The 12,345-nt window shown below is 31.7% G+C and overlaps 1 protein-coding gene across 3 annotated transcripts in view; it reads right to left on the reverse strand.

The window, feature by feature from the left end:
* Positions 1-11,583, reverse strand: part of LOC118201014 (uncharacterized) — a 68,742-nt gene extending 57,159 nt beyond the window's left edge. The window contains exons 1-3 of one of the 3 annotated variants that reach the window (XR_004760181.2): positions 11,160-11,583; positions 10,900-11,005; positions 8,149-8,440 (exon numbers count right to left, since the gene is read on the reverse strand). Coding sequence is in view for 2 of the 3 variants with exons in the window: in XM_035373027.2 (XP_035228918.2) it covers positions 8,149-8,372 (224 nt within the window). In the remaining variant the exon portion in view is untranslated. The remainder of the gene's footprint in view (positions 1-8,148; positions 8,441-10,899; positions 11,006-11,159) is intronic. The other 2 variants (XM_035373027.2, XM_035373025.2) reach the window with 2 other exon arrangements.
* Positions 11,584-12,345: the final 762 nt, after the last annotated feature.

Genomic DNA, 12,345 nt, shown 5'->3' on the forward strand with positions numbered 1-12,345 from the left:
TGAACATAAATGATTTCAAAGGAGGTGTAGCAGATTTATGAAAAGAAATATTTCTGTGCGTACTAGAACAATAGTCGGGCAACGATTACCAATGGACTGGCAGGATAAAAAGTCATCTTTTCTAAAATATGTGACAGCTATTATTGACAAAAAAAAAGACTTCTTCGGTCACAGATAATAAATATGGATGAAATGCCGTTAGCTTTCGACTCTCCTGCAAACAGAACTGTTGATGAAACTGGTGCAAAAACTGTATCTGTGTTTATGACAGGGCAAGAAAAAACGTCATTTACATGCGTGTTAGCTTGTGCCGCAAACGGTGACAAGCTAAAGCCGATGATCATTTTTAAACAAAAGACTATTCCGAAGGGAGATTTTCCTAATGACGTAATTATTTGTGCAAACGAGAACGGCTAGATGTGCGAAACAATCATGCACGAGTGGCTACAAAATGTTTGGCAGTGTCGTATGGGATCTTTTTTCCAACCGAAGGGGTTATTGATAATGGATTCCATGCGTGCTCATTTCTTTGAGTCAGTGAAAACCAGATGTCAAAAATTGTCTACGAACGAAGCAATAATTCCTGGTGGTTTGACAAAAATCTTACAACCATTAGATTTGTCAGGTAATAAATCCTTCAAAGCTGAAGTCCGAAAGTGGTGGGAGTATTGGATGAGTGAAGGATTGCATATGTAAACCAAAAGCGGTAAAATGCGTAGAGCATCATATGAAGAAATTGCAAAGTGGGCAGGAAGTGCGTGGAAATCGGTAGAAACATCATCAATAATAACAGGGTTCAAAGAAGCTGAAATTATATGCTTAGATAAAGAGACTGTAAACCAAGAGGATGAATGCGACGATCTGGAAGACTTAGATCAGGATTTACTAAATCTTTTTAATTCAGATAGTGAAGAATCAGATTTTGATGGCTTCATATGATGTATAGTTTGCTGTAATTCGTAAGTAAAATTTAAAATTTCCTTTTGTCATCGAAATTTAATAATTCGTTGTTGCAACATTTTTTATAATATAGTCTGAGTATTACAAATATGGACTTCTTTAGTGGGTAAATATAAGTATATACGTGAAGGTAAATATAATTTCCACATTTCTTACCTTTAATTTATTTTTGAGTTATGGTTTCATTTCATGCATTTTTCTTAACTGGTATGTCATATATCAGGACTTAGGTTGAGTTTTTGCATCTATACAGCCCACGACGATATCATGCGCAATTTAATTTATTGCGGTGTTTCTGTGTAATTTAAATTTTTTTCCCGCCATTTTTCTCCAGTGCGCCGTTTACGCTGATGCGACCTTTCTTCCGGAAATTAAGGTATTAAAAAATATATATCAAATTCAATTTAACAATTTTTTTTAAAACCTACTTGTGCGATTTTTACCAAACTTGGCAGTTTGGCATAGTTTCAGTCATAGAATCGAAATATGAAACAAATTGGCATGTCATTTCAGAAAAATACCCTACAATTAACTATAAGATTCGATTACAGCTTCATTGCATAAAAGGATTCCTAAATAACTCGGTTTGGCAAGAAGTCACCAAATGTGCAGCGAATTTGAAGGATCAAACATCTACGTGCATTCTGATTCATATGTATAACTTGAAGAACAAGCTGAAAAGAGATGCTGAAAAGATCATTCGAGCCTTGTATGTATTCTCAGGTTAGATTGTCATGAGATATAGCATAACTCACAATTTTCAAGGTTCTTTGCAGTGTTATATTTTTATTTTTAAAAAATTTAATGGCAGCCAGATACTCAAAGTTTTCATGTCTCTATTTCGATGTTTTTCACTTTCAATGTTCAAGATTTAGAATTTCATTTCGAGATCATATGAATACTGAATTGCAGTATCAAATTTGAAAAAAAAAAATTGTTTTCTGAATTAGATGTAATCACCAATGCCATTAATGTTTTTTTCTAAGCAGTGAATAAATGTTTTCGGATTTTGCATTGACCCTCAATAAAAAGGCTGAAATAGGAATTGTTACTTACATGATGTTTAGAAAATCCTCAACAGCTGGGACATCCTGAAATGGGAGATAATTACCATTTTCAGGGTTGGGCAGATAATCAGAAAGTACCACTTTTTCTTCTCCATTTTTCTTATTATTATTTTCAAATGAAGAACTGGAGTGATGTGAAGAGCTTTCAGGATTCAGGATTGGGGGAGGGAGGATTTGTCTCATCTCTAGTCTTTGAAAACTTTCAAATGGAAAGAATTTTGCACTTAGAGCATTTTAAGAAAGTACACCTTAGAAAAGACGGATTGGGCAGGCCAGCAATAAACTTTTTTTTTTTTTTTTCCAAGACTTTTTTATCTAATTCTGGATGCTGACACTTACTGAAACTGTAATTAATTACTGGACTTAGTGTAATCATAATATATATTTCAAATTATTATAAAGTAATTTTGATAAACACAACTGAATACGCAAGAAATGGATTAAAAACTTATTACTAATTTTAATAAAAAATTTTAATTAAATATTTAAATAAACATGGCAATAAATTATTAAAGATTTACATATGGCTCAATGCAAATCACAGCTCATATTAAAATATAAGAAGAGAAAATTAAAACCTTTTAAATAATAATATAATTTGAAGCTAAATATAATGATTTATACATTTGTTTTAAAAGAAAATCCTATTTACAGTTAGGTAGTGGAGTTGTTTCTAATTCTACCAGTTTTATTGGTTTGTTTTATTTTATTATGGCAAAGCATCCATGGCTACCTGCCTAAGGGGGGCATGCCTTTGTGGAAGATTTTCTAAGGGAAAGTGGCTCATATACACGTTATACATGGGCAAAAGCATGAAAATGCCCATGCAGTCAACCGTGGGATTCAAACCTCGGAGCGAACTACCAGCGTTCAGAGATTTTATGATTCGGTGGCTGGTGGGCCTCTTCCTGATTTCAACCTACACCTAGATCAAATTCGCAAATTTTACTGTAGATTTCTGAATTTCTCAACAATATTTTTTCTCCATGTGTACATAGTACATCAATTACAGTCCCATAAGTTTTTAAGCAAAATCATCATGAAAGAGGAAACACAAACTTTATTTTCCAGTCAGCCTAAAGAAATTAACATTGTGTTTTGACGCATACCAAATTATAACTACATTCTCTCTGTTTGTGCATTCTCACAGCATATAAGAATAGCTCAGGTACATTATTTGAATATAGCAAAGCAAATGAGGGCTAACAGCCTACTGGAAGGGATGCTTTCATGAAGAATATTTTACAGAACTGGCTCATATCCACATTACCTATGAGGAAATCCACCAAGGATGGCTCGAAAGATTAAAGCTGCATTCACGCTGGTCCATTGGGGCGAAAAGCCACAATGCGGAAAAAACGCTTTTCCGTGTAACGTCAGTTTACACCAACGCGTCAACTTTCGCTTTAAAAGTTGTCATATGCTCGCACTACATGGCGCTTCATATCGGAAACTTGGGGAAACACGTGATACTTTTGTGTGGTATTTTGACTTTTAACGATTACATTTTTTAATTAAAATGGATTTCATTTCTGTACGATTACAACTTATTTTACTTCTTGCTTTGTGTAAGAGAAGCAGAATGCAATGGTTTATATTAATATGCGAGAGATGACTGCAGCAAGAAGATGCAAATAATTGAAGAAATGCGCTTGAGCGAAAGAAACTTTTTTTTAATTACTTACACCTCATCAATTCGATGAATTTCTAGCCCTCATTGAACTATTTATTCAAAAGCAGAACACTAATTTTTGTGAGAATATCGCAGAGAGGAATTGTTTGGAAGACAGGAATAGGATATTCCAGAAAAGGGTCGCTGTATATATCTAATGCTGTATACATCTAATTTAATTTATTTATGAATTTTGTTGAATGATAATTAAAATATCTTAATTGTATGATTCTATTTTAGAGAGTGATTTTTTTCATGGGTAGACTACCATAAATGTTTTTGCATGATGTATGAACTTCCCTTAATCTTTTAACTGTTAAGTTATTTTGATGATTTGGGTGCATAAATTGTCAATTTTTTTTTATTCCAAAAATGAAATGTTTGCCTCAAAGTCAAAAAATCAAAAAAAAATGCAGATGCTGCCATCAGTTGAACTGAAGCCGAAATAAACTTCTCATGATATATATTCGGGTATAACAATACGATGCATTCAAAAAAAAAAATTAGCCTGAGTAATATTCGGGCGTGACATTTTGAAAAACTCTGCAGCTCTCATGGTGGTAAAGTTGTAGTGGTCAGTGTTGTGAAGTCGAATATTAGAGCCAGTGTAACCAGAAGTATACAAGCTACAATAAACGGATAATAGTTCATCTCTATGGGGCGTCCAAATTCATATTCGAACCAGTACTCACTCAACAAAATAACAGAACTCAAAGAATCTTTAAACCATTTAAAGTGGTGACTGTCAATGATTTGGACCATTGAGGTGTTAAAAATCATCACACGGTTATGAATGAATCATCACATGCTCACACATGAAATGATTTCGACCATTTGACATGTGACAATTTGATAATTGTCTTTGAACCATGTGGTTTTCCTGCACTTTACGCTTGTTTCACCTAAGTTTTTGTGTTTTCACTTGCTTACTTCTGGCCCCTGATCATTTTTCTTCTACGACTGAATTGAGTCAATAGGTTATTTCGAAGCAGGAGACATGAAAAATTAGCAATGCCCTCACCGGGACTCAAACCATGGACCTCTCAAATTCACGTCGAGCATGCTAAGAAGGTGGGAGAAATACCTTATATACCCCCCTTTTAAAGAGCGACTAGCGTTTTTAGGGGACCCAATCACCAAATCTTGGGGGTGAAGAATCATAATTCACCACATTTTACTTCAGGTGCCATTATATGGTCATTAGGTTATTTTGAAGCAGGAGACATTAAAAATGAGCAATGCCCTCGCCAGGACTCGAAACACAGACCTCTCGAATTTGCGTCGAGCATGCTGACCACTATACCACGAAGGCATGCTAAGAAGGTGGGAGAAATACCTTATAGAACTACTGATGACAAATGACATACACAGCACAACAATGTTTGAAGATGCTAAGAATTCTTCCCTAGTTTGATTTCTTCCTTTTTCAGCTACTTAAATACTCTGAAATGCAGATTTCAGCAAAAATCAAAAGTAGTACTAAATGACAAATGTAGTCTACAGGTTCAAAAGCATGTATTTGTAAAAATGCTCATGTGGTATCAACATACGTATTTCACCTATGAATCAATTTATTTTTTAAAAAAAGTATCTTTTCAATTAGTGATGGATCATCTACTTGCTTGAGTTAATTGCTTTAGAGCATGAAAATGAAGTCAGCCCCATTCTCAGGATATGAACCTGGTTTGAATATCACTATTCAGTGGTCTTACACGTTTGGCCATTATACGCTGGTTTGCTTTTAATTGTTACGTTTATATTGTTTCGTCCATAACAGATTGAATGTACAAGTCCTATAATAAGTTAATAAAATTTATTCCTATCAAAAGAAACATAACAGAACGCTGGAATTTTCCCTCAGATTCATACAAGTATTCACAATATCATGCAGTATAATCTGTAGTTATTCTTCAAACTACAGAAAACGTTAAAATGCAAAGCAAAGCATTATCAGTACTACTCTTATATGCGCTCTTAGATCGTAAATGTGGCGATATGTATTCTGTGCTGGTTTTGAGAACAATGTTGTTTGTATGGCAACCCTTCTGACGTTGAAACTTACTCTTTCACTGCAGTGGTTTTATTTGCTCGTTGGTTCGTGTCATGCACGTTTTGAAATGGAATGTTGTAATAAAAGACATGGTGGGAAAATTTCAGTTGTGTATTTCAGATTGTGTGCAAAATAAATTTAGTATTAAAAGGTACGATGTTGGAGTTGTTAATGAGTCTTTTGCTCACTGTGTGTTTATGTGGATCGAAGTGCATTTTTGGAATTTCTGTGGAACTGAGGACTTCTGAAGCAGAGTTTGGCGTGTCCGAAATGCGGAGCTGATATGAGAAGCCTGGTACAATTATTGGTACTTTTTCGTTTCGCCGGCGCAAATCTCGCCAAGCAGACTTTATTGGCGACAACAAACAGTATACACATAAAAAATATTTAAAAAATTTTAGTTCTAAGAATTCTCTTTTTGAAGGCATAAACATTTTAATATCGTTTAAAACTTTATAAAAAGCCAATAAATAAAGACAATAAATTTGTAAAAAGACATTAATTTAAGAATTTACTATGCTTTCATGGTTCAACTTACTAATTCGCAGGTTCATATCACGTGACACCAAGCGATCTCATCACACGTAAACTACTTTAGAAAAATCTAATGCTCTCAGTAATTATCTACATTAATTTCAAGTTAAATCTTAATTTGGAACACAAGTTTAAATGCAAGAAATATTTCAATGCGTACGAATAGCTTACTCAGAAATTATGTTAAACTGCAGTGCTTAACTTCACTAATGCATTCTCATTAGAATTGATGAACCCTTGACTTTTCTTTTCTATATTTTCGGCTTCGGGTAAGCGTTGTGATTGCATCCCAATTGACTTAATTACCAAAAATGGCCTTAGACATAAAACTGAACTATCTGATAAAAATTCTATGTAATAATATGACAGCATTGAAAGAAACAATCAATCTGATAAGAAAAAGCTGCGACTTGTTTTGAAAATGAGGTGTAAAAGGTTACCAGTGAGAATATTCAGTTTGGCATCGTTGTACCATTATTGGCGACTTTATCGCTTGCGCCGGCAAAACGGAAAAGTACCCAATTATTTTTTCGGATGGCTGGAAATCCTACAAGGATTTAGAAAAAGAAGGTTTTGAACATTTATTTTTTAAAGATAGCATTAATTTTGTGCATAATGAGTCTAGCTGTATAAATACGATAGTGATTATGTGGCGGCATGAAATTCGTACTTCTGTTGTTTGAAGAAGCATTCATTCATGGTAAGTGCATTTTATTTTATTGTTCTTATTTTGTAAAATGTTATGGTCATTGTTTAGTATGAATTTCTGTTGTTATTGTTTTTTTTTGAATAGTTTGAAATTTATTTTAGTCATTTTAGTTTATTTTTTTGATTAGTGCGATGCCTAGATTGTGCAATTCGTAGATGTTTTTAAAGTTGAAACAGAATGCTGTGAACACGGTATTCTTGAAATTTATTGTTATGTTAATTTATTAAAGCAATGTATGCACAGTTCGTAGATTTCTTTGCTGCCTAGATTGTGCAATTCATAGATTTTTTTTTTTAAGTTTAAACACAACACTGTGTACATGGTATTCTTTGAAATTTATTGTTGTTATGTTAATTTATTTAAGCTAGGTGTGAGTAGTTCGTAGATTGTGCAATTCTGTGATTCTTTTTAAGTTAAAACATATTGCTGTGTACATGGATTCTTCTGAAATATTTTTGGTTAGAAATGTAACGTTTTTGCTGTCTAAATTTTTTGTTTTTGTTTCGGATTTTTAGTTTAAATTACGTGTTCAAAACGCAGTTTTTGTTTATGAGAAAATCACATTTTTGCAGACATTTTAGGCTTAAAGTTTGAAATGTAGACAAAAAATTTAGGTAGTAATATAACGGTGCGGAGTTTCTCACCAAAAATGTTTGGCAAGAAATTTGTCATCAACCAAAGGCATATATGAGAGTAGTTCCACATTATCTAAAGAAAAGCTAATTCAGATATCTCAGTTCACGTGGAACTAAATGAATCGCAATAACTAAGCAACTAACTAAACAACTGAATTGAAATGCTCTTTCTTTGGCCTTAAATAGGTTTTAACCAACCGCACTAGATCTTTCTAGTAAATTCTTATACTTGTAATTTCTGGAAAACAAAAAGAGGATGTAATTACGGTAACAGCTAACAATACAAATTAAAGAGATACCTATTTATTCAATTTTAAATGCACATGCTCCTGTATTTTTATTTTTCTAACATAGTGTTTTCTCAAAATTTGTCTCGTCCTGCTTTGCACAGGGAAATACAATTTTAATCATAATCCTATTAAAATTAGCTACCTAAATACAAACTTCGTAACAATATCACAAAAATCATAATCATAAAATAAAATCAAGAAAAACTATATAAAATAAATGAAAAAGCATACCTTCCAGATGCTGCAGCCATTTCCGCACTCGAAGATGAACTTGACCGATCGTTCCGGGAATGTGTTTTTTTGCGACGATAATTACAATATTGCTTTAAATCTTTACTATTTTGCTCCTTTCGATCAGAACTGTTTTCTCCCCTGTTTATACGTAACCTTTCAGCAAGCTGTAATTTGGCACCAATTTCATCATCAGTGCTATCATCTCCAAAAGCTGCTGCCATTGTGTGAAACACAGTCTTTTCTCAGAGAATCATAAAAATATTATTCTCATTCTGTATGATAAAAGTTGCTATGAACAAAGAGAATAATACCAATTCAATCAAATTATACAATTATAAATCACACAATAAAAAAAAATTATTTTTCTACATAAAATGCATCAAAATCAAAAATGATGGAATATCAATATGTAAATGTAACAATTATTGATAAAGAATACTTTTTTAAGTAATTTTTTAGCATGCAGAGGAAATGAAAGCAGTACAACCTTTATTATCTGAAGCAAGAGCAGGATAGTAAAATTTTTTCATGTACAACTCCATAGCGAACACACATGCATTTTTATCTTTTCAAATAATTAAAAGATTTGCACTTTTTTAATTTATACTTATACTATTTGTTATTATTATTCATAACTTGAAATAATAATCATAAAACATACATCCAAAGGTGCAAGAGACTAAATAAAAGAAAAATTCTGAAATGAGAGAAGACGACAGAGATAGGACAGGTCTTAGAAATGTAAGATCAAAACTACTGAAAACTTGAATTGAAAGAAAACTAATGATTTCAGAATTTTGCTCAATACAGTTGTATTTTATTTGCAGACATTTTCTAAAATCTCCAACATCTGTTCATATAAGTTTTAACAAATTTAAACAACCAATCATTCAGTTAACTTCCAGAAATATTTTCTTCCCAATAATAAATAGAGTTTTCTTAAATTAATTAATTTACTTATTTATATAAAAAAATATTAGCAAAAACTTTGTAAAAATTCCTTTGTGGGAAAAATAAGATCATTCAATCATAAAAGTACTGGCTTCTAGAAGCAGTGGCGTAGCAAGCACAGCTGGTGACTTGAGCACGATATCCCCCCCCAAACATATAGTGATATAACATACAGAATATACTCATTCTAAGAATATAATAAAAATAATAATGAAATGCAGCATCAGCATTAGAATATTCTATAACATATTGCGAACAGTTACTACCTAACTACAATTCTACGAAATGCCATACAGTTTTCCAGGGATATCAGGCTTTAAATTTGAGATAAAAAAATCAAGACTAAAGACCGGATTCGAAAATTTGTCTGTGCCAGCGAAAAAAATCAGAAAAAAGTTAATATATAATAATATATATAAATAAATATATTTATTAATAAAAATATAATATAAAGACTGCTCAAACACTTTTTAGATGATTTTCACTGTATTTACAGATATATTTTACTTAAATTTCTGCATTTTTAAATTTTTATATTAAATAACCCCAATTTCAACCCTTCTTTCTAAACCGTAATTTCCAAGACAACAAAACTTTTTATAGTACCAGAAGAGCTAGTTTACCCCATTCCCCTTGAACAGGTTTCCAAAGTCCAAGGACGGTTGAAGGAATACATCTGGATATAGAGGCATAGCTATGGTTTTCAGGGCCCATAGGACATCTTGCACCTTTTTCTGTGTAAAAAAAGTTAATTTTATAATATTAATTTTCATTCCTGGATGCCCCGCCTGATGTTCCCCCCTTGCCCCACCCTAGCTATGCCACTGCAAACATGAGTAGGAAAAAAAAATATGGTAATTAAGTGGAAAAACAGTAAACAAAATAATAATCACTATGAATAATTCATGAAAGACTAATATTTCTTAAAATTCAGCTTAGATAACTTTGATCAGAGATTTGAATATAAAACATTTAGCTAAACTGGTTTCATATTTGCGAAATGGTAAACAAAACCAGGTGGCAAACTGAAATCCTTAAAATGTGCAAAGTCAAAAAATAAAAAACAACTAATACCTTACACAGAAAATAAAGCTGGTCAAAAAATTCAGAAGAAAAGTCTAGCGATATCGAAACAAAAATTTAATCTTTTTAAGTCACATGCATAAAAGGATTGAAAATAATATTTAACGTTAAATAAGCCCCCCCCCCCAAGATATTTTTACAAATCGTAACCATCAGGATCCAAAATTTACACCAAAAACTAAGGCAAGTTATATAAAAAAAGAAGTATCTAACAAAATTACACTATAGATATACATGCAATAAAAAGCGAACAGCAGCAAAAAATATATAAAGCAATAATTTTTATTTATTTATTTATTTATTTATTTTTAAAGTAGCTTATTTTACAAAAACTATGATGCTTTTAAGCAAATCGTTAGTGCAAAGCTACAGTTAATTAGACATAATTAATTTTTATTACAATATCTTCAATTTGTTTCTATATTTCTTAACCAAAGATTAAAGTATAGATTTCAAATGACTTACCAAATAACTAAACAAAATTTCTTTTAAATGTCAGTATTATAGAAAAAAAAAATTTTTTTGTTTCATTAAACAGTTCTACTTTATAAGTAACTTTTTCACACCCATTAAAATGTTTATTAACGTGACCTATCACCTATCGGAGTAAGAATATCACTATTATAACATACTAGCTCTTCAAATGTAAGAAAATAATACACAATAAATAAATAAACAATAAAATATTCTGTTCAGAAACACAATTTCGCATACCTTGCGTAAAACCAAGAGAGTTCCAATGTTAACTGACTTTCACTCGTTTTAGTTCACTACTGCCCAGTGTATTTATGGGATTGCACTTTAATTTTCTCCCCTTCGCCTACGTAAGAAGCAAAAACACATTTTAAGTTCTTACGCATCTTTCGGGTATGTAAGACACGTTACTTAAAATTGAATCTCATGAATGCGAGACTCGCTATTTACGTTAACAAGTTACTATAACTTTGTTAAATTTTAAAAACTGTGATACTTACTAATTCAATAAATATTCAAATCATGAGCTTAATTAATCATCATGAGCTTAATTAATCAGCTCTCAGATAAGTCTGTACAAACAAAGTAAATTAAATATCAGACATTTAAGATCACTTTTACAATAGGAATTTATAGACTTGAAAATGTTTCTAACTTGAACTAACGATTAGATACGTTATCAAAACTGATTACTTAATAAACCGCAATGCACCATTTTTAAATCAGAAGTTAGTTTCTTATTTAAGGCTTTATAAGTACATAAAACGGTAATTTAGTTTCTTTTTCCCTAGTTGAAAAATTAACCTACTTCAAATTTTTTTTTATACATTTCATTAAATTAACGATATTGCAACAAAATAAGTAGATCTAAATAGCGGCTTAACATAATGGGGAATGTCGTTGTTTACAGAAGATCCTTACGATGAGAAAGGGGGAAGGAATAGGGGAGTTCAAAATCAGTTACATACCTGTTGCCAAATACTGCTGCATTAATGGGGTTATAGGTTAAAGTTCGACAAAAAGAAGTAAAGAAATAGGTAAAGAAAGACGGAAAACCTTTTACTTAAAACTACTGTTAAAAAATTTTAATTTCTAATCTAAAAAATTATTTTAGTTTGAAATTATAGATAAGGAAATTAAAATATAAGTACATTTGAATATGTTTGTAAAATAATTTGAATTATTAAATAAAAATAGCATGCAATTAACAAATCGTAAATAATAGACGTATTTTGGAAAACTACAATCTAGCAATTATTAGAACAAATTCAGATGTTTGGTGCGATGAAAAATTTGTCTGTTTGTCCCAGGAGGTTACAGAGAACTATTCCTTCTACCAATTAAAAGAAATCAAGTGAACTAAATTCATTATGGTCCATCTTCTGTTCCCCTGCTTTTGTAATAAAAATTCTCTCAACAAAGATAAAAACACTTTTTGTTTCCACATAAAACAGTAAAAGCAGCAGCAGCTCAAGATTCCGGGCTTAATGACCTGTCTCAACTTGCTCGTAATATCCAATATTTAAAAGTAGCTGATTAAAATTATAGTCCGTCACAATTATGTACAGACACACGCCAAAGGTGTACGGAAAAGTTTACCGTGACGTCACTGGCTTCTGGATGGGTTACAATATTTGGCTTTTTATCTTGTTTCGCGGTGAATTATGGCAAAGATTAACAATTTAT

The sequence above is a fragment of the Stegodyphus dumicola genome, chromosome 2 (assembly GCF_044657685.1).
Source record: "Stegodyphus dumicola isolate Sdum_Otavi_A_Nest chromosome 2, ASM4465768v1".
In the NCBI taxonomy this organism is placed as follows: Eukaryota; Metazoa; Arthropoda; class Arachnida; order Araneae; family Eresidae; genus Stegodyphus; species Stegodyphus dumicola.